We start from the raw sequence: 23042 nt of genomic DNA on the forward strand, positions 1-23042 counted from the left end.
ATATTTTCAATAGATTACAGACATTGTATAGAAATGCACTGTGAAAATCCCTATCTTGTTTTGTTCCGATCTAATTACTGGTGCATGCAGCCCCCAGTCATGTACCCACTGCTTGCTCAATCGATCATGACCCTCTCACACATACCCCCTTAGAGTTGTGACCCTTAAAAGGGACAGGAATTGCTTACTCCGGGAGCTCAACACTTGAGACAGGAATCTTGCCAATGCCCCCAGCCAAATAAACCCCTTCCTTCTTTAACTCAGTGTCTGAGGAGTTTTGTTTGCAGCTCATCCTGCTACAATACCAGCCCCTGTTCCGGTGGAGGTGGTGGAGGGTGAAATGGACTCCATGAGGATCCTTGGCTTTGGTAATTTAATGCTCTATTTTTGTGCTTGTTGGTCTCCTGCGAGGAGGTGGCACTTTCCAGAAAGCATCAGTGGGAGAGGGAGTGATGGTGGGCAGCGTCCTAGAACTCCCAAGATTAAATGCCCTTTGTCTTCTGCTACCAGGGTGGATAGAGAAGGACCATCAGGTTGGGGCGGGGCTAGGAGTGTCTGAGCTCAGACTATCCATGGGTGGGTCTTGCTGTGGCTGCTGTGGAGGGTGGGAGAGAGATTTCCAGGTCACTGGAGTTGTGTACCTAGGAGGATTATGGCTGCCTCTGCTGAGTCATGCAGGTTGTCAGGGGAGTGGAGGAAGCTGGCAGTCACAGGCCTCACCCAGCTCTGATGCAAACTGGAAGGCTGGTCTCACTCCCACTTCCCCCACACCCACCAACAGCCCTGAGTCTGTTTCCAGGCAGAGGGCAAGGGGGCTTGAAAATTTGCCTAAGGCTTTCCACCTCCCAGCTGAGAAAGAAAAGGACTTTCGTTCTTCACCCTCCTGTGAAGTTTGCATGCTGGATTTGTGACTTCCCTGAGTTCTGGCAAGAGGCTCCTCTGGCTGACCTCCTGATAGATCCCCATGGTGTCAGGCAGGAATGGGCTGCTGGGGACCCAGCAGGCTCCCAGGGCCTTCCAGCTGCTTCCTCTACCCCTGTATTTTGCTTGGCTCTCTAACTTGACTCAGCTTCAGCTAAAGTCGGAAACTTCTCCTGCACACAGACCTTCAGCTTCTCCAGTGGGGGTGTGTGTTCCAGAGAGGAGAGTCTCCTTTTCCCACTTCTGCAGTTGGGGCAGTCAGAATATTTGGAGTGTTTCCTGGGTCCTGCAGGAGCAGTCGGCTTCCTTCAGAGGGTCTGTGGGTCCTCTCGGGATTCATCATGTAATATTTTGAAACACTACATAATTATTTAAGATTCTAACATATACAATCTAATCCTTATGATTCTTATAAATGTATGTAAAATAAGGCAGGTATATAATGAAACTTTGACCAATGTTTCTGTAAAGCAAAAGTCTGCAAACTATAGCTTGTGTGTGCCACTTGTTTTGGAAAATTAAGTGTTATTGGTACATAGCCCCACCCATTTACTTATGTATTGTCTATGGCTGCATTTGTACTATATGCAGAGTTTAGTAGTTGAGACAGTTGACCTGCAAAACCATAAATAATCACCATCTGGCATTTTACAGAAAAGTTAGCCAACCACTGCTATAAAGACTCAAACCTTATTTTTTGGTGAAAAACTAAAAAAAAAAAAAAAAAGGAAATAAACTAGTGAAACTTATTTTATTTCTAGGTTAGTTTATTTCTAGTTCAAAAATAAACTGTAATTGCTGTAAGAAATGTCAACCACTTACCTAGGACTTTTGATAATGGGGATGAAGTCTACATATACTAAGTAATAACAAGATAATTATTTTATTGTTCAAAAAAAAGTCAAAAAAATTCCATATTCCTTTTGGGGAAAATTGGCAGGATTTCGAGTATGACCTTTAAGAATTAGGAAAAGACTAGCCTATGCTTTAGGATTAAAACAATCAAATAATTAAGTTAGTTCAATTTTCTGACATATTCTCTATCATCAAAGTGCATCATTGCAAGTTATACATCACTAAAATTACACAGTGAATAATTATTATGATGTGATTATTTAATTCAGTGTCAACTGTCTAAAGGTCTAAAGTGTCACATTAATGTTATAATCTAGATGAACTGAAGAAGAAAGAAAATATTTCTTCATTAGCCCATTTGTTTATGATTCAATTCCTACTCAATGCTAATGATTTCTTCTACCTTCCTATGGAAAATATAAGATTCTAGATTTTTGTATAAGGTGGTTTGCTTTAGCTTGAGATCTGTCAGTGAGAATTATCCCTGGGCAATGTCCAGAAATCACATTATTGCTCATAGACCTTGTAGCCTTGATATAATGGAGAACTGTACACTGTCTTCCCTAGTAAGCTCGGATGGTTGTTTCTGATATTGGGACCCATTGTACACTTAGCCAAACCAGTGCCCAAATATGTCCCAAGATTTTTACCTAAGACTTTCCTCAGTATCCACTGGTCATCTGGAAGAATAAACTTCTGAATGGCAGCAACTCATGACCCCTCCTCTGTTGGTACGGAGGTAAATGCAATCTTTGTTGCACAATTTACAATCTTTTTAAGGAAAAAACATAGTTTTGATAATTGAACTGCATGTTCTTGTAAACTTTTAGTGTTATGATGCAAGATCTAATTATTATCAAATATAGTGACACTTGTCCCAAATTCTAAAATTGTTTCAGTTATGCCTTGAGTCAGGGTGACAGAAAAGCTCTGTTGTTTAGATCTTTAGCTTACGGGACATATATCTCTTGTTTTTTTTTCCCAGGGTCTTCTGTAGCTTTTGTATCTCATTTTGAAGTTGGGTACTTTCACCTTGGCATCTCTCCTTCAGTAGTCGGGCCTGTTCCTAAAAAGGGACAAATGGAGACTAAATAAGTGTAGCATTAAGTAAATCTCTATAAGCTATCTAGTTTCCACATGCATTCCTGGGTTTTCTATAGCCAAAAGAGTTCTTGCTTTTTTCCCCCTATTACAAAACCTTTGTGGTCAATCTTAATATATTTGACTTCAAGTCTTCCCTATGCATTATAGACTTTTTAAAACACCTACCTACATACATATTATTATATATACACATAATACAGAAATAAGGTACTCTCAAAATCTGATGAGGTATATGAATCTTAGATCAGGAAATTTGGTCTAAGTCTCTACTCCCTGTTGGCAGGGGTAGCAGAAGATAGGCAAGGAAATCCAAGTGCCAGACTTAACATATATAATTTCTGCACATAGCTCCCAACTCAACACAAGCTGTGAGTAGGGCACAGAAAACAGACAGGAGTGGTAGACTGCCCTACAGGTGTGAGGGTTAGGGAGTCCTTCTGCTCATAAAAGTTATCTTAGAGCCAAAGTCATACTAGATGGGATAGAAAAAATATTACTGTGGATTCCATGAAGTGATGAAGATGGGTCAGATATTTACTAGCTGTGTGACACTATAACAGTTATTTAATATTTTCTGAACCTCTGTTTCCTCTCCTAAGTAATTGGGATGAAGTTCTCACTTCATATGGTATTAAGCAAGAGATATAGATAAGGCATTTTTATGATGCCTAGTATATGAGAGTCATAAGTGGAAGGATATACTAAAAAAGGACTGAATGTGACATGCTGCAAATAAAGTTTTAGTGACCACATGTAGGCAGTGGCCACTTCAAGTCAGATAGACAGAAACAAGAAGGTACAAGTGAGCAAGCAGAATCCTTCCCCTGGGCTTTATGTTCTCTCTGCCATACTAAGTTTGTGATCAGGAAGAACAGACAGAAAACAGAAAAACAAACAACAAGGTGATGCATTTGGATACCTGAAGTTTACTAGTGAGGGTCCTCTCTTGCTCTTCCAGCAACTGGGCCCTCTCCCTCTCTATCTTCTCAGTCAATTGTTTCACATGTTCCTGATAACTCTTCTCTTTCTCTTCCATCATCTGCTGATACTTTATTTGCATTTCCTCCACCATTTTTGCTGAAGCCTGTGCAGATTCAGCTTTTGCATGTTCCACTGTGGAGGAAAAGGAAGAAAAAAAGTTTGTGTGGGGTTATCTTATTACCTCATTCTTTGTTATAAACTTACTTGCCATTGTTGCTGCTGACTGCATATGACCTACTCAGAGATGACCTCAATAAGTAAGACACGTCTTGCTTTAGTTTATGGAAGTTAGGTTTATCCAGTCAAATTATTTAAAATTTGAAAAGCTTTAGGATAAGCTGATCCTTTGACTTGCTCCTCACCTTCAATCTCCTTTTCCTTTTTTGTGAGAATCTTGTCTGTCTGTAGAATTGCATCAGTCACAGACTCCTTGGATTTCAAGTATGTCTGCAGAATCTCTTCAGCCTTAGGACCCAGAGAACACAGAGTGAGAAGTAGGAAATGGCTGTAAGCAGGTGTTCCTGTTCGTCTGTCAACCATCTTTTCTTCTGAGAATTCTTCCTCTTGGTGTGCCTGGTAGTCAAGATTCTCTATCACAGGGCCAGATACATGCTCCAAGCTGGCCAATCAGATGACCTTACTTAGCAGAATCTTATTTAGGAGGATGATATAGATACTGGGAAATAAGATTCCCTGTTCTTTTCAAATTGAGGGCTCTAAATTTAATGCTGTGGTTCCATATGGGCTGAGCTGACTGGAGAATGAAGCCCTCCTTGAGAGAGCAAGTCAGAGTGATTCAGATAGAGGGAGGAAGAGAGGGAGAGAATTGTGGGGAATGCAGGGAGGACATCAGGCAGAGAGACAGATCATGACATTATTTGAAATCTTGGATCCAGATGTCCTTTAAATCCACTTTGAAACCTAAAACGATGAATTACCAATTTTTTTTAAAGCAACCATCATTGGGTTTTTGTCTCTTGGAACAGAAAAAAATTCAGCTGTAATGATCATGACAACAACTTGGTGGTTAATCTGATAATTGAATTTATAACTCAATAGTTAATTGACTACACTCTCTAATTAATTAACTACCTTTTTTTTTTTTTTTTTTTTTTTTTTGAGACAGAATCTTGCTCTGTTGCCAGGCTGGAGTGCAGTGGCACGATCTCAGCTCACTGCAACCTCCGCCTCCTGGGTTCAAGTGATTCTCCTGCCTCAGCCTCCCGAGTAGCTGGAATTACAAGCACCCGCCACCACGCTCAGCTAATTTTTGTATTTTTAGTAGAGATGGGGTTTCACCATGTTGGGCAGGATGGTCTTGATCTCTTGACCTCATAATCTGCCTGCCTCGGCCTCTCAAAGTGCTGGGATTACAGGCATGAGTCACTGTGCCCGGCCTAATTAACTAATTTTTGAAAGAAAGAGTCTGGCTCTGTTGCCCAGGCTAGAGTGCTATGGTGCAGTCTTGGTTCACTGAACCTCCCGGGCCCAAGCAATTCTCCTGCCTCAACCTTCTGAGTACCTGGGACTACAGGCATGTGCCACAGTGCCCGGCTAATTTTTATATTCTTACGAGAGACAGGTTTCGCCATGTTGCTCAGGCTGGTCTTAAACTCCTGAGCTCAAGCAATCTGCCTGCCTCTGCCTCCCAAAGTGTTAGGATTACAGGCTTGAGCCACCGCACCCGCTGACTGCACTTCCTTTGATGAGCACCTGGGACATATCTGGTGTAACAGTCTCCCTGCATATGTTATTGAATGAAAGCATGAATGTTATACAGACAAAAAAGCACACCTGTGTGCAACGAGACTTGGTCACCTTAGTGTTTGTAGGAGGCAGGTCAGCAGATTTCCATAATTGACAGATGAATCTTGGTTACCTGTATCCCCTTCCTTGGTTCCTCATGGTACTTTTTCTTCAGGTCTTGTAGCTTCTGAATAAAGAGACAATAGCCGCCTGGTTTCGAATAAATTCCCATCTTCACTTCCTCTTCTAGAGGGCTGAAAATGTCCTGAAGTAAAGCTGAGCAACGATCTGATGATGCTTCCTGATTCTGTTTACAAAAGTCATCCCGCTTTTTTACTAGCTGGACCTTTAATGTAAAAGCACGAAGTAAAAAGAATAACAGGGAAAGGATGTGAGCTTGACCTCAGAAATTTGGGAAAGACTTCTGAAAATAAAAAGTCAATGACTCTGGAGAAACTGACAGACTCCTCAGCAGGAGCACCCTCTTCCTCCTGATCCCACTTTCTACTGAAGTCGCTTTCTTTTTGGAGGTGAGATTCAGGGCTGAGATTGATAGCTTTATGTCAACTGTTAGAGGAAAACTCTGCTTTTGCATATTGGACTAATGATTTCATATGGAATAAATGTGGTTGAACAGAACCCTGCTCAAGATAACTAAGAAGAAAATTTTCTTTGCATTTGGCTAGAATATCAAATCAGTCTGAGAAGAGTGGGCATGTAATTTGATTAGAAGCTCTGATTGTCAGTTACATGAATTTAATAAAGGGAAGACCCTTTATTGATAAGCAATGTTTTTAAACTTTGAGTCTGAAGTAATAAAATTGTTTTTTTCTGATTATTACGATTACCAAGAGCTAGTTGTCACCATTTTAAAATCTAGAATAATTATTTCTCTCAAAATAAATACCAATTTCATTTCTTAGTAGTATTTTACCTTCCAAAATCCAAATTCATGTAAACGTGACAGAAAAATTACCGCTAATTTCTTTTGAAACAGATGGTCCACATCCTTGAAAGAGTTCTTCATAAATACTTCAGTGGCCTCCCTCTCACTGTCCCTGTGCAGGTCTAGCAGCTCCTGGAGGGTTTCCGTGGGCAGCTGCACCTTCTGGCCCATCTGCTGGTCATAGTGAGCAATGGCTTTTTGCACTGCAACTGAGTTCTCTATCTGAGCCAAGGCCAGGATTGTGTTCTCCATGCAGGGCAGGTCCCCACTGCTGATAGCATCAATATAGGTCAGCACCAGGCTTTCTAGACCTACATATAGAGAACAAACGATAATGTTTCTTGTACTAAAGAAAATTCTGTATTCTGTGTAATTCTGAACATGTCAATTTCCACCTATTTTCCTCACAGCATCAAGGTCCTCAGAATCAACTGGAAGCTTGCTGGAAATGCCTATTGTCAGCCTCTGTCCCAGATCTACTGAATTAGACTTTTCTCTTTGGGTAAGATCCCCAGATGATATGTATGCATACTGACATTTGAGAATCCTTGTTCTAAATGACATAGGCCTGTGTTAGTTGAATGTTTGCATCCATTTCAGCCCCAAGCACCATCAGAAAAGGAACCCATAGCTATTTCATTTATGACTGTATCCTCAGCCTATTCACAGTAGCATTTGATCAATACTTGTGGAACAAATGATACTCTCCTAGTCAAAAGGAGTCCTCCATTTGGTTTATTTTAGCACAGCATTGTCAAAGTAAACTTTCTGTAATGATGGAAGTGTTCTGTATGTGCTGTTCAGTAAGCTAGCCACTGAGAACATGTAAATATAAGCCCTTGAAATATAGCCATGTGAATTGACATTAATTTTTCCTTATATTAATTGATTTACATTTACATTTAGATAGTCCCACTTGTCTAATGGCTACTGTACAGTACAGGCCCAGTTTACTGTGGCAATTTTAAGTAATAAAACTTTTTTCCTTTGCTTTTCCTATCCTATCCCACCAAGAAAGTTGACCAACAAAATCTATTAGAAATGTTGGTGTCATCTAGAGTTTAACACAAATGTAGCAGTAGATTGGGATTTTTCAATGCTAAAACTAGGTGGAGTTATTCCATGCTCCTTTCATATTTTTTTTTTCCTCTGTCACCCATGCTGGAGTACAGTGGCGTGATCTCATCTCACTGCAACCTCTGCCTCCCAGGTTCAAGCAATTCTCCTGCCTCAGCCTCCCAAGTAGCTGGGATTACAGGCATGTGCCACCATGCCTGTCTAATTTCTTTTGTATGTTTAGTAGAAACATGGTTTTGCCATGTGGGCTAGGTTGGTCTCAAACTCCTGGCCTCAAGTGATCTGCCCTCCTCGGCCTCCCACAGTGCTGAGATTACAGGTGTGAGCCATCATGCCTGGCCATCCTTTAGTTTTAACAATGAGCAGAAGTACTAGGAAGGGGACTTACGAGGCCCGTTGACCTTGATGCCTCCTGAAAGAGTTTTAGTTTTGGAATTGCTAAAGATGTAGGAACAAAAGTCTGCTACTTGTTGCACAAATTCGGGGTCCAGCTCTTCATCATGTAGTTTCTCGAGCTGGGCAAGCTTCTTGCAGTGAACGGGGCGATCAAAGACAAAGCATTTCTTCTTTGGGAAGAACTTCAGGATACAGAGTCGGGGCAGATTAAAATTTTTATCTTTTTCACTGGTACCTAGAAAAACATAATAAAGAAATTTGCCTAATATAAGTGTTTCTATAAAGGGTCAAATAGTAAGTATTTTAGGCTCTGCAGGCTAGGTGGTCTCTTTTCCAAGTACTCAACTCTGTTATTGGAGCATGACAACAGCTTTAGACAATATGTAAATGAATGGGCAGAGCATTCTTCCCAAAAAACCTCATTTAGAAAGACAGCTGGCAGGCAGCATTGGCCATCATTTGTCTTAGGCTGCAGTTTGCCAACATTTGGACTAGTACACTGTTCATGTTTAATCTATGTTCTTTAAATAAATATCCATTGCCTTCATATTTTATGGGTAAATACAGAATCACAAACCCTACATAAGGAGATAAAATTTACCTAAATTATACAATAGGGGAAAATGAAAGAAAAAGAAACTTATTTTAGAACACAGGAGAATATAATTTAAAATCTAGTCTATTAATTTAGATATTCAGCAAGCATTCATTCCTTTTTTCCTTTTTTCAAAAAACCTTTTTGATTGCTAATAGCAAGCATTAATTCTTAAGAATAGCAAGCTAGAGATATAGAAAACTATAAATGTGAGAAAACTATCAATAGTAAACTAAAAAATGATAATTTCCAGTGTTTTGTCATCCTCATTTATCAATGGTACGTCCCTGTTACCTTGTGTTAGCTTCAGGGAATACTCCAGGTACTCATCTGCTGTGAGGGGTTGTCCATCTGCTTCTAAGTCCAGGGAGAAATCTCTCAGTGTCCACACAAAGTCTGGGAAGAAGCTCACAAAGTCAGCTGAATCTTCATTCTCATTCTCATCAGGTGAGGATTTTGATCGGATTCGATGTGTCAGCTCTGTCACATAGCTGAGTAGCTAACTAAGGAAATGTGACAAAATGAACAGGGACCTCATCCCATATTAGTTCAACACATTCCCAAACCTTCCATTTTCCTTTGCTCCTAAGTGTCATTTCTAAAGTGGATACATGGGATCGCTCCTCGTACTTGCATTATTTTTTGTTTTCTCCTCTTAAGCTTGATTCATGAAGATTCACAGTTAGGCAGCTGGTTTATGAATACAGGTGTCCCCTCTGACCTTGGTGCTGTTCTGGGTCACAAAGGATACTGCAGTTGGTCCATGGCCTGCTGGTTGATGGTTCCCATGCTATTGTACACGAAGGTGCTACTCAGGAGGATGGCCAGGGCGAAGATCCAGGAGTCATTTTGGTTGTCACCCTGGAAGTCAAGACACACTGGAGTCAGGAGCAAGTTTCATCGTCACAGCTCTTTCCAGAGTAACAGTAGTATAAGTATATCATAAGTTAGAGTTTTCTTTTAAGACTAATGACCCAGGAAAAGAACCCAAATCCAAACAAAATAATTGTTACTCAGCTGATTCTCACTAGGTCCTCTTATGATCATTGGCAGGTAATTGCAAAATAAACATTCAAGGTTGGTGGGCATTCTAAGGCCTGAAGTATAATTTAAATTTGCTCAGGCTACTGAATTATAAGTTCTCTGCAGGATAGGACTCAAGACATTGGATTTATTTGTGCTCTCTTCATGCATCTGTGTTAACTCACATAGCTTACAACCTACAGTTAGTAGAATACTGTGTGTTGACCAACATGCTCTTCTAGGATTCTGTCTTATGAACTTTTTTTTGGCTAAGTTTGGCCTTATGACATGTACACGGAAATGAAAAGACAAATTATAGTTAAATGCAAATACTTCTTTAAGAAAAAACTAAATGGTGCTTAAAATATTCAGAGAGGAGAGGCTTATTCCAAAATTGAATCTTTGACCCTTACCTTCTTTACATCTCCCAGGCCCTCAGTGTCAAGCAGGACTAGGGTGTGTTCTGGCTTCTTAGGGTGAGGCACACACCACATCCAGATTCCTTTGGTGTGAGATTCCACTGTGGAGCCCAGAGAGAAGCCTGTAAAGAAGAGATGGAATAAGAAGGGCTGGAGGTTTAATAGCAGGTACTTCTGGAAATTGAGGCAAATGTAGCGTCATAATTAATGTTAAGAGAGATAACCAAAACCACAATCCGTACTTACCTTACTTATAATCAGAAAAATAGAAAAATTTGAATATCCAGTATATAAATGGATTCAGGACCTTTCATGATAAAAACAATCAACAAGTTAGAAATAGAAAAAAACTGAGGCAGGAGAATCACTTGAACCCAGGAGGTGGAGGTTGCAGTGAGCCGAGATAGCACCACTGCACTCCAGCGTGGGCAACAGAGCAAGACTCTGTCTTTAAAAAAAAAAAAAAGAAGAAGAAGAAGGGTAGGGAAATAGAAAAAAAATTACCTCAACAATATAAAAATATAAAGGACATATATGAAAAATTCATAGCCCACTTCATACTCAATGGTGAAGACTGAAAATTTTCCTCTAATATGGGAACAAGGAAAGGATGCCCACTTTTGCCACTTCTTTTCCACAAAGTACTAAAGGTCCTATCCAGCATAATTAGGTGAGAAAAGGAAACAGAAAGCATCTAAATTGGAAAGGAAGATGTAAAATAATCTGTATTCATTGATGATATTATCTCTGTAGAAAACGTTAAATATTACACAGAACTGTTAGAACTAATAAAAAGAATTCAGCAAAGTTGCAGCATACAAAATTAACATGTAGAAATCAGCTGCATTTCTATACAGTAGCAATGAACAATCCAAAAAGGAAATTCTGAAAGCAATCCCATTAAACATACCACCAAAAGGGCAAACTACTTAAGAATAAAATTGACTGGGCACAGTGGCTCACGCTTGTAATCCCAGCACTTTGGGAGGCCGAGGTGGGTGGATCACAAGGTCAGGAGATCGAAACCATCTGGCCAACGTGGTGAAACCCTATCTCTACTAAAAATACAAAAAAAAGTTAGCTGGGTGTGGTGGTGGGCGCCTGTAATCCCACCTACTCGGGTGCCTGAGGCATGAGAATTGCCTGAACCCAGGAGGTGGAGGTTGCAGTGAGCTGAGATTGCTCCACTGCACTCCAGCCTGGCGACAGAGTGAGACTCTGTCACAAAACAAACAAACAAAAAAACCCAAAAAACTTAACCATAGAGGGCAATGACTTGTATAATGAAAATTACAAAACTCTTTTTTTTTTTTTTGATACAGAGTGTCACTGTGTCATCCAGGCTGGACTGTGATCACTGCTCACTGTAGCCTTGACCTCCAAGGCTCAAGCAATCTTGCCACCTCAGCCTCCCGAGTAGCTGAGACTACAGGCATGTGCCACTAGGCCTGTCTAATTTTTGTATATTTTGTAGAGATGGGGTTTCATCGTGTTGTCCAGGTTGGTCTCAAATTCTTGAGCTCAAGTGATCTGCTGGTCTCAGCCTCCCAAAGTGCTGGGATTGCAGGTGTGAACCACTGCACTTGGCCAAACATTCTTAAAAGAAATTAAGCAAGAGATAAATAATTAGAAAGACATCTTGTAAAAGTGACATACAGATTCAATGCAATCCCTATCAAAATTCCAATGACTTTTTTAATAAATAAAAATATTAAAAATATCCACACTAACTTTCATATGAAATTTCAAGAGTTCTCCAAATTGTCAAAATAATCTCAAAAAGAAAGAAGAAAGTCAGAGGCTCACAGTTTCTGAGTTCTGAAACTTACTGTAAAACCAGGATAATCAGCACAGTTTGGTATTGGCTTAAACACTATTATCAACCAATGGAGTAGAGAACCTAGAAATGAACTCTCATATCTATAGTCAAATAATTTTCAACATGGGTGCTAAGATCATTCAATGCAGAAAGAGGAGTCTCTACAACAAATGACATTGGGAAAACAGTATTCACATGCTCACATGCCAAAAAAAACAAAAAACAAAAAAAAAAGTTGGACTGTTAGCTTACACAATCCAAAAAGTAACTCAAAATGGATCAAAGAACTAACCATTAGAGCTAAAACTATAAAACTCATGGGAGAAAACAAATGGGAAAAAACAGACAGTGAAAGGAAAAAACAGATAACTTTGACTTCATCAAAATTAAAAACTCCTGTGTATCAAATGACACTATCAACAGCATAAAAAAGGCAACACATGGAATGGAAGAAAACATTTGCTAAACATGTATCTGATAAGGAATTGATATCTAGCAAATATAAAGAATTCCTACAATGCAACACAAACAGATTAAAAAGTAAACAAAGAACTTGAATTGACATTTCTCTAAAGAACGGCCAATAAGCACCTGAAAAGATGTTCAACATTACTAGTTGTTAGGGAAATGCAAATTAAAACCATAGTGAGATACTACTTCACATCCATTAGTATGGTGACTATCAAAAAAATTGAAAAGGGCCAGGCGCAGTGGCTCAAGCCTGAAATCCCAGCACTTTGGGAGACCGAGGCAGGTGGATTACCTGAGGTCAGGAGTTTGAGACTGGCCTGGCAAACATGGAGAAACCCCATTTCTACTAAAAATACAAAACTGAACCATGCATGGCAGCAGGCACCTGTAATCTCTGCTACTTGGGAGACTGAGGCAGGAGAATCGCTTGAACCCAGGAGGTGGAGGTTGCTGTGAGCTGGGATCTTGCCACTGTACTCCAGCCTGGGTGACAGAGTGAGACTGTGTCTCAAAAAAAAAAAAAAAAAAAAAAAAAAAAAATTAAAATAACTGTAGGGAGACCCCCTGAAACTATTGCTACCGAATAAAAGATGAAATGCTCCTGATCATTGTAAATACAAAATTGCATGCAGGATTGTGTAAAGGCAATGCCAGGTTGGACTGCCAGAATGAGCCAACAGTACGTGATGTGCTTCCCTCTGCAGAGAGCCTATGAATGGACGTGCAGTCAGGGAGGTTTCACATCACCAAGATTCCTATCCCAGAAAAGCAGATGTTCATAGCTCTGGGAATGGAATGTGACCCTTGTGGTGAACCTATAAATGGATGCATGAGGGGCGCCTGTCCATATGGATAAGATGGGGCTATAAACGCCCTCATCTTGCCACGGCTCTTCTGGGCCTCTTTAGGGTTAAGGCATACTCCCTTCTGAGAATTTCTGGTCTAACGAGTTGTCTAGCTTCACATCTTGTTTCTATGGATTGTTTGTAACCAGCTTTTGCTGCAACTGTTACTGCTGATTATTATCTTACTAATGGAAGATATGGAAAGACTGTGTTTTGTTTTAAGGCTCTGTTAGAAATTACTGATGTGCGCACTATATTGTAAATTCTTATCTCTGTATATTGTACTTCTGCATACAGATGTTATGTTAAAGAAAAAAATCACATCCCCATGTGACCATCTCACCTCATAATCAGATGGCCCTAAATCCCTCACTAACCTACCCCCGCCCTCACTAAACTTAATGATAAATGCTGGCGTATCCAGTGCATTGGCGGCATCCCAGGACCAGAAGGTGGTAACCCCCCTGGACCCAGCTTTTACTATCTTGTGTGTGTTTATTATTTCTCAACCTGCCGATCCACCTGGGAACAAAGAGAGAGCCCCATTGCATTGCAGGCTGTTGACCAGATCCCACAATAAATAACAAATGTTGGTGAATTTGAAGAGAAATTAGAACCCTTGTGCATTTCGGTTGGGAATGCTAAATGGTGCAGTCACTGTGGAAAATGATATAGCAATTCCTTAAAAAATTTAACGTGAAATGACTATATGAGCCAGCAATTCCACTTCTGGGTGTATACCTAAAAGGAATGAAAGCAGGGACTTGAACAGATATTTAGACACCCATGATCCTATCAGCATTATTTATAATAGCCAAAAGGTGGAAGCAACCCAAGTGTCAACTGACAGGTGAACAGATAAATTAGTATACACATACAGTTACTTAGCCTTGAAAACGAAGAATTTTTTCTCTCTTTCTTTATTTTTGAGACAGAATTTCACTCTATGCCCAGGCTGGAGTGCAAAGGCACAATCTTGGCTCACCACAACCTCTGTCTCCCAGATTCAAGTGATTCTCCTGCCCCAGCCTCCCAAGTAGCTGGGATTATAGGCATGTGCCACCATGCCCAGCTAATTTTGTATTTTTAGTAGAGATAGTGTTTCTCCACATTGGTCAGGCTGGTCTTGAACTCCCGACTTCAGGTGATCTGCCTGCATTGGCCTCCCAAAGTGCTGGGATTACAGGCGTAAGTGCCTGGCCAAAAAGGAAGAATTTTGACACATGCTACCACACTGAACCTTGAAGACATTATGTAAATTAGAATAAGCCAGTCACCAAAGGACAAATATTGAATGAATTCCACTTATATAACATTCCTAGAGTAGTCAAATTAATAGAGATGGAATGTAGAATTGTGGTAGGAGATGGGGGTTTTTGGGCCTTTTGTTTAATTGGCACAGAGTTTCTCTTGGGGAAGATTAAAAAGTTCTTTGCATGGGCAACATGGTGAAACCCTGTCTCTACAAAAAATACAAAAATTAGCCGGGTGTGGTGGCATGCACCTGTAGTCCTACCTACTCAGGAGGCTGAGGTGAGAGGATTGCTTGAGCCCAGGAAGTCAAGACTGTGGTGAGCTGAGATCTTGCCACTGTACTGCAGCCTGGGAGACAGAGCAAGACCTTGTCTCAAGAAAAAGAAAAAAAAAAAAAAAAAAAAAAAGACTAGCCAAGTGCAGTAAGTAGTGAGAAGGGTGAGGGGAAAGAGTAGAACAAGGAGTTCAACTGTAACTCATGGTGAACAATCAATTGAGATAACTCACTACCTTCAGAACAGCCACGAGCTGACTCTTAACCCCTAGAAGAGTGAAGATAAGGAGCCCAACTGTGAATGGAAAGTTAGCCTATCATTCCCAGCGCCAGCTTCCTCTCCTCACATCCTCATAATGGATGCTGACTGTGTGGTGGGACAGAAGGGAGTTTGCAGAGCTTTGCTCATGCCACTCACCCATATTCTTCCCAGCCAGCTTGTTCATCAGGTAGGATTTGCCTGTGCGGTAGAGGCCCACAATTGCCACCACCACCACAGGCTGTGTAATGGCAGACAGGATCTTCAGAGCTTCTGGATTCGCCACCAGTTCCCCATTAGTGTTCTCAATGAGGCACATTGGGCCTGTCATGTGGATCTCTGGAGCCATGTCCAGGGCGTTGTTCTCTTCTCTGCAAGGGAGGAGTTGGAATGAATTAGAATTTCCAGTCTTTTGCATTTAGAGGATAGAGTCACAAAATTCCGCAAGATGGCCAAAAGTTTTGTGTGTGTCAGTGAGAGAGATGAGGGAAAATCTGTATCATTTAAAAAAATTATGGAAATATTATCATCAGATTAAATATTGGTATGACAGCAACTTATCAACAGTCAACTACTCGTGCAACCTTATTGTGGAAAACCTTCCCTTGGATTCTTATTAAAAAATTTACACTAGACAATAAATAGAAGATAAAATAGGACATAGAGAATTTTTTTTACATCTTGGCTATATGTAAGAAATTCAATATTGATTTGTTTATTCATGAATTCTTATGGTGAATAAAGAACCCCATGAGTAAATTTTTCATTGGTTGATGTATGCCCTTAAGACAATTTCCAGAGATTTTTAAATGTGTTCCTTCCTCCATTTTCAACTGGTTATGCTTACTTCCCTGCAATGAAGATCCATAAAGCTTCTCACAGTGCCGTTCTGGAAGTGGAACCAATGTAACATACTTTTGCAAATTTTATAGAACTACATAACCATGTGAAACACATGCCTAGGGACCTTTCCAAGGGCTTTGAAGGGGCACATGCAAGAGAGGGGCCCTGAAACTTAAGCTTCATTAGCGTCACAATAAGGTAGCCTCTAGTGTGGGTATAAATGCAAAACTGCCAATACTGAATGTTCCTAAGAAACACACACATACACACACACACACACACACACACACAACGACAACAACAACAAAACAAACAAAAAAAATCCATGAAATAAGGATTGAAAGACCAGGAGGCACATAAAGAGAGCTACATAGGAAGTTGTTAAAAGAAAATATATTTCCAGCAATGCAGGTTTAGGTTTTCTGTTTTGTTCTGTTTTTCCATTTTGTAGAGTAGGAGAAAGAGAAATGGGAAGAGGAGAAACAGAAGTGGGGAAGAGGAGGACAAAGGGCTTGAAAGATGAGAGAGAGAGAGAGAGAGAGAGAGAGAGAGAAAGAGAAAGTGCCAGCAAGGGAGCTGTCAGACAAGGTGATGAATGAGGCTATTGTTTTGCCAAGGAATTCAGGGAAGGCGTTTCCAGAAGGTGGGATCTGAGTTGTCTGAGTGCATGGGAGAGGTTAAAGTAAGCAAACATACTGGCTTTAGTAGTAATGCATTACAGGAAATTCTCCTGTAAATTCTCCAGAGGAAATTCTGCATAGGAAAACTAGGCCACCGCCCTCTCTCTCTCTCTCTCTCTCTCTTTCTCTCTTAAAAAAAAAAAAAAAAAAAAAAAAGGAAGGAAAGGAGAGGAAGCTCTTTAGCCTAGATTATTTCTAGAGAAGCAATCTGAAACAAATGCTGTTTTCATGAATCTTCCTCCTCTTTGGTGCTGGGTTTCAGTTTTTCCTTTGTCTATAACCCTGTCAGTGGGCTGCTTACTCTGCATTACCTTTGCTGTTCTTTCCTTCTGGTGAAAAGAACCCATTTGTAGCTCTTTCCATTTCTTAGCTGCATAGGAGCAGGATTCAGCAAGCTCCATCACTGACAATGGAGATGTAATTATGTCCCTAGTCAACACAGACAATGTCAACAAAGAGAAAGACTATCCTAGCGCATTTCAAATTCTCAGTTTAGTTCCTGTCTGCTGTAGTGGCACTTAGAGCCATGCTGCTTCTGATAACACCAGGATTTCATCTGACCTGTGTCCCACGTCAGGCTCAGCTGCAGCCTAATTTGGTCCTGGTCATTTTTAAGAAAACGAACTGACTTTTATAAATTCCTTCCCATCCTTGCCACAATGTTATAGGCTCCACGTCCCTGAGCTGAGGTACTTCAGAGCTGGAGAGGAAGCAATAGGAGTTCTTACCTGTGCTTTTCTCTTCAGTCCAGGTAAAGTTGTTTCTGTCACTTCTCTTTTCTTTCACTGGATCGCTGGACTTTTATTTTACCCCTCCAGTGTTACGTAGCTTTCTGGATTTTCCTCAGTGATCAAATAGTTAGAAGTTAAGCAACAATTGTAATGGCTTCAGAGCCTAGTGAAACTGAAAGTACTTTTTTCAAGGCACTGACTCAATAACCATAAATGCAATTTCTGGATTCTGCTAGTAGGAGGGTTTAAAGTGAAGTTTCAAGGTTTTTTGTTGGAAGAGATCTTAGAGACCATTTATTGTTTTAAGAACATGTCCATTAGGTATTGAAAAAAATGAAATGTATCTCAAGATTAGAGATCTGGTTGAGAGTTGTAGAATGAGGAGGCATCGCATTAATTTTTAGATATAATTTCCTATAACAAGAGACAATTCACAATGGAGCTGCCTATTCTTTTAGAGGTGCAATAAGTGAGGAAAGGGCATGTTTTACACTCTCATGAACACCTAGTCCCTGGCACTGTGTGCCCAGCACAGAGTCAGGAGGGGGCTCCATGCATTGTACTCATGTTCCAGGCTCAGTGCTGACTGGTTTACATGAATTGCACTACTTAAATCTCATAAAAAGTATTTCCCTATGATTTTGTAGAAACCAAGGCACAGAAAGACTTTATCAGTTGTCTAAGTTCATAGCACTATGACTAATCTGAACCCAGGGAGTCTTGATCGTAAACCCTCTTCTTGAACCACCTTACTATGCTGCCTTTGTTTGGTGAGTGAATAATTGTAAAAATATTTAATTTATAGATGACTTTCCTCTTTTTATTTAGTATACTATAATTTGATTTTTCATAAATTGTTTTCTAAGAGTTTCATATGTTATGTGTCTCTTTCGTTCATGACTACTTACATGCAGAATAGGTGGTATAAACTCTATTTTACAGTAAAAACAAGAATTTGCAAAAAACCCTTGTAAGCATTTATTTGTTAGTTACACAACATTAAAAAGTATATATTAGGCATATATGAAATGAGATTTATTGTTCTCTCTTGATCATATTTTATAAAATAATTTTATTCAAACTTTTCCTATTCTTCCTGAACACTTTAGCTTCATCATTATTAAAACTACTTTAAAGTATTTTTTTTTTTTTTGAGACCGAGTCTCACTCTGTCCCCCAGGCTGGAGGCTGGAGCGCAGTGTTGCAATCTTGGCTCAGTGCAGCCTCCGCCTCCCAGGTTCCAGTGATTCTCCTGCCTCAGCCTCCCACGTAGCTGGGATTACAGGCACATGCCACCATGCCTGGCTGGTTTTTGTGTTTTTTGATAGAAATGGGTTTTACCATGTTGGCCAGGCTGGTCTCACACTCCTGACCTCAAGTGATCCACCCACCTCAGCTTCCCAAAGTGCTAGGATTACAGGCATGAGCCACCATGCCCCGCCAAAGTCTTTTAACTTATTTTTTTCAGAGTATATCATTGTTACTTTTGTCATAATCATTTGAACCATTTAAAATCCTGCAAATTGTCGTAAAAACATATATCAAACAACAAAACATCTATTCAAGAAGACCCCTACAACTATGGTAACAATAGCAAGCGTCCATGGTACTTGTTTTACAGCCTGCTTCTTCCCCACCTTCAATGCAGATTGTCAAACATTCCACTACAGGTGGATATGACCAAGAAGCCTGTGTTCCCTCTTCTTTCATGTTCCCGTCAGGGATAAAATATCCCATTAGGAGGGGCAGTCTATGAGCATTTCTCATTCCCTCCAACACCAAGTTGTAGAAACTAAATTCCTGGTGAGCGTGACCAGATGTCAAGGGCTTTCAACCTCCCCCACCCCAGTCATAGAGTAAAAGGTCTAACCCAGGCTTCTCAGCCTGAGAACACCTCCTGATCCCTTCACTGTGGTTCACTTGTAGGGTGGAGTTTCCATGCTTGGAGAGACAAGCAAAGAAGACCAGAGGCTCCCATCCCTGTCCAGTAGAAGGGGCCATGGCTCAGAGGTTTTGCCCAGGAAAAGAGGCCATTCATAAAATCAAAGGGCTTGGAAGCTATTCCCCAAAATACCGACTTTGGTTGAAACAACATGTGGAAAAATTCAAGCATAGATACTTGAGGAAAGGTTATTGCTAGCTGATCTACTCTATGAGCAATACTAAAAGAAGATTTTCAAGCAGAAAGCAAGTTACCTTTTCAAATGGTAATACAAATCCACCTGGACAAACAGTAAGGGAATTATGTAATTACAAAAGACAGTATAAATGTATATTTTTTCCTTTCTCCTTATAACTTATTTTTTAAAAATAAGTACTTTATTGTATAAAAGAGTATGTATATAAGTGTATTTCAAGGCCTATAACATATAGAAATGTATTATACTTAACAAGAGTGACACAAAGAGAAAAAGTGGGAGCAAAGGTATATTGGAATAAAGAAACAATAGCAGATGTTAATTTGAACCTCTAGAAATAAGGAGAACTTGTAAGTAAGAAAATAAAAATGTAAAACTCTATAAATTTATACCTTTTCCTTCTGCTTCCTTAAAAGACATAAAATACTGTGATTTAATAATCATAACAGTGTATTATTGAATTTGTAACATATATAGATTTAATATATGTAATAATAATAGTACCAAAAGAGGGAAGAGCCAATAGTTATAGAGTTATTAGTATAATAATTCAGGATCTCACAGGAATTAATTTAGCATAAATTTCAAGCATCCTTTGGTAAGTTATATATATCATAATGCCTAGAACAATTACTAAAAAATAATAGGTCTCAAATCAATAACCTAGTCTTTTACCTTCAGACACTGGTTAAAAAAAACCAAAAAACTATATCTGAAGCAAGCAGAAAGAAGAAAATGAACAGTTTTGGAAATTAACAGAGTAGAAACCAATGAAATAGAGAATAGAATAAAAAAGTAGAGAAAGTCGATAAAACCAAAAGCTGTTTTTAGAAAAGATCAACAAAATTGACAAAGCTTTTAGAAAAGATCAACAAAATTGACAAAGTTAGACTGGCCAAAATGAAACAAAACAAAATGAAACAATCCAGAAAAACAACAGAATACTTAAAAAACTAAAACTGAGAATGAAACACGAGGCATCACTACTGATCTTACAGAAATAAAGAAGATTATAAGGTAATACTATGAACAACAGTATGTCCACAAATTAAATTATGCAAAATAGGCAAATTCCTAGAAAGACACAAACTACCAAAGCTATCTCAAGAAGAAATAGTTCATCTGAGTAAAAGTAACAAGTAAAGAGATTGAATTACGTATTCGTCCATTTTCGTGCTGCTATGGTAAAATACCTGAGACTGGGTAATTTGTAAAGAAAAGAGGTTTAATTGACTCAGAGTTCCACATGGCTGGGGAGGCCTTGGGAAACTTACAATCATGGCATAAGGCAGGAGAGAGAATGAGAACAGAGCAAATGGGGAAGTCCCTTATGAAACCATTAGATCTTATGAGAACTCACTCACTATCATGAGAACAGTGTGGAAGAAACCACCCTGTGATTCAATTATCTCCACCTGGTCCTGCCCTTGACACATGGGGATTATTACAATTTAAGGTGAGATTTGGTTGGGGACACAGAGCTAAACCATATCAATTATTAATCATAAAACTACCACAAGAAAATTACAGCCCCAAATGACTTCACTGGCTACTTCTACTAAACAGCTAAAGAAGAATTTATACAAGTTTCTTACAAACTTGACCAAAAATAGAAGAGTACAATTTCCCATTCAGTTTGAGGCAATATTACAATGCTATGAAACCAAAAGACATCACAATTAAAGTGTAGATCACTATGTTTTATGAAAAAGGATGCAAAAATCCTCAATAAAATACTAGCAAACCAAATCCCAGAAATATATACCAAGACTTATATGAAGTGGGATTTATCCCATGAAAGCGAGTATGGTTTAACATGTGAAAATCAGTTAGTATAAAACACCATGTCAACAGAATGAAAGACAAAAACCATATAATCATCTCAATATACCCAGGAAAAGCATTTGATAAAATTTGATACCCCTTCCTGATAAACACAGTCAACACACTGAGGACAAAAGGGAGCATTCTCAGCTTTATAATGTCTTACGAAGTTTTATTTTGATATAATTTTAGACTTGAGAAAAGCAGCAAAATAGTACAAAGTTTCTGTACAATTTTTTCCTCAGTTCCCCAAATGTTATTATTTTAAATTTATTTTCTTTCTTTCTGAACTATTCAAGAGTTAGTGACAGATATAATGGCTCTTTATACCTAAAAAATTCATTGTGTGTTTCTTAAAAAAGAGAAATTATTTTACAGAGCCACAGTATATTTGTGTAAAGTCCTTCTTAGGCCATACACTTTTTTTTTCTAGTTTACTATTTAAATTTTTTTTATATTTCAACTCTTATTTTAAGTTCAGGGGTACATGTGCAGGATGTGCAGGTTTGTTACACAGGTAAATGTGTGCCATGGTCGTTTCCTGCACAGATCATCCCATCACATAAGTACTGAGCCCAGCATACCTTAGCTACTCTTCCTAATGCTGTCCCTTCCCAAAACCCCCCCAACAGGTCCCAGTGTGTATATTCCCCACCATGTGTCCATGTGTTCTCATTATTCGGCTCCCACTTATAAGTGAGAACATATGGTGTTTGGCTTTTTGTTTCTGCGTTAGTTTGCTGAGGATAATGGCTTCCAACTTCCATCTCCATCCATGCCCCTGCAAAGGACATGATCTCGTTCCTTTTCATGGCTGCATAGTTAACAGCTGGAATTCTGTGTCTCCTTCTGGAAGGGAAAACAATATGTAACAGACTCTTTAGACCTGTTCTTGCAAGTGTAACATGGATACGTGCCTTTAAGAAGCAAATATTAATAGTTAATATCGGATTTTCTCTGCCTATCTACTGGGAAATGATAGACGGTTGATTCAGGACTGGTGGAATCCTTTGGTGTCATTCTTGAAGCTTTTTAAGGTGAGGGATTGCAGCACTCTGTGTTGGGACTACTTACTTGTGCATTTGTCGCTGAGATAATAAACATTATTCACAAATTTTAAAATGTTCAAACTATTAAGAGATCTTAGTTAGTATATCTCAGAACCAAAAGTCTGCATGTGGTATTTAGTTAGTAAATAATGTTTACAAGGACAAATTTATTTACAAGGCATGATTTTCCAACTGAATGAATATAGAAGAACTCTCAAAATATGTTAAAGACTCCACGGAGCATATGAAGGCTTGAGTTTTTTTAATTCAATGTAAATCAAATAAAAGCACTTATCAAAGTCTTGAAGAATATTTGTTATCATTTTGAATGAATAGTGGCAATTATTGTATTTGAACTGAGGCTTGCTCTACATGAGGTTATGATTGAAACTGACATTCCTGGAATAATGGATATTTCATAAGAATCATGAAACTACTTGCTGAATATTATTCATTTTGACGTGACTATTTGGAAAAATGCCAAAATCAAAAAAAGACAAATGTGTCATCTGTATTCAAAATAGAGTAAAATGAATTAATCAAAATAAAAAATATAAAAATATTTGGGAAAAAGACAGACCCCAAAATACTACTCTAGTATTATAAGTTTTTCATGAGATTGGACAAATACTAATCAATTAATGATTATTATGAGTTGAAGGTATTATAGAAAACCATGAAAGTTTGTAAATGTTTTCATTTCTTGACACCTGAAAGCAATGTTTCTGGGATAAAGTGGAATATATATGTTCTGGATGTTTGCAGCATTCTATTGAACAGTGTTTGTGGACA

General features: G+C 39.1%; 1 protein-coding gene and 1 long non-coding RNA gene across 11 annotated transcripts in view; one reads left to right on the plus strand and one right to left on the minus strand.

Annotated features, from left to right (window-relative positions):
* The window catches only part of LOC110744185, a 131103-nt gene that overhangs the window by 7481 nt on the left and 100580 nt on the right, over window positions 1-23042 (plus strand). For 5 of the 8 annotated variants that reach the window (XR_004176098.1, XR_004176099.1, XR_004176092.1 and 2 more), the window contains exons 2-4: window positions 265-368; window positions 5858-6137; window positions 6964-7055. This is a non-coding gene — a long non-coding RNA (uncharacterized LOC110744185). Of the gene's footprint in view, window positions 1-264; window positions 369-5857; window positions 6138-6963; window positions 7056-8925; window positions 9026-23042 lie in introns of those variants that run through there. The other 3 variants (XR_004176094.1, XR_004176095.1, XR_004176097.1) reach the window with 3 other exon arrangements.
* The window catches only part of LOC101016723 (guanylate-binding protein 3), a 59936-nt gene continuing 38564 nt past the window's right edge, over window positions 1671-23042 (minus strand). For 2 of the 3 annotated variants that reach the window (XM_017944367.2, XM_031650573.1), the window contains exons 3-12: window positions 15145-15356; window positions 10058-10185; window positions 9373-9482; window positions 8916-9112; window positions 8019-8261; window positions 6584-6864; window positions 5741-5953; window positions 4224-4326; window positions 3800-3993; window positions 1671-2842 (exon numbers count right to left, since the gene is read on the minus strand). In XM_017944367.2, the coding sequence (XP_017799856.1) occupies window positions 2714-2842; window positions 3800-3993; window positions 4224-4326; window positions 5741-5953; window positions 6584-6864; window positions 8019-8261; window positions 8916-9112; window positions 9373-9482; window positions 10058-10185; window positions 15145-15334 (1788 nt within the window). In that variant the 5' untranslated portion in view covers window positions 15335-15356 and the 3' untranslated portion in view covers window positions 1671-2713. Of the gene's footprint in view, window positions 2843-3799; window positions 3994-4223; window positions 4327-5740; window positions 5954-6583; window positions 6865-8018; window positions 8262-8915; window positions 9113-9372; window positions 9483-10057; window positions 10186-15144; window positions 15357-17236; window positions 17443-23042 lie in introns of those variants that run through there. The other variant, XM_003892160.5, reaches the window with a different exon arrangement.

Source organism: Papio anubis, chromosome 1, assembly GCF_008728515.1.
Source record: "Papio anubis isolate 15944 chromosome 1, Panubis1.0, whole genome shotgun sequence".
Lineage (NCBI taxonomy): Eukaryota > Metazoa > Chordata > Mammalia > Primates > Cercopithecidae > Papio > Papio anubis.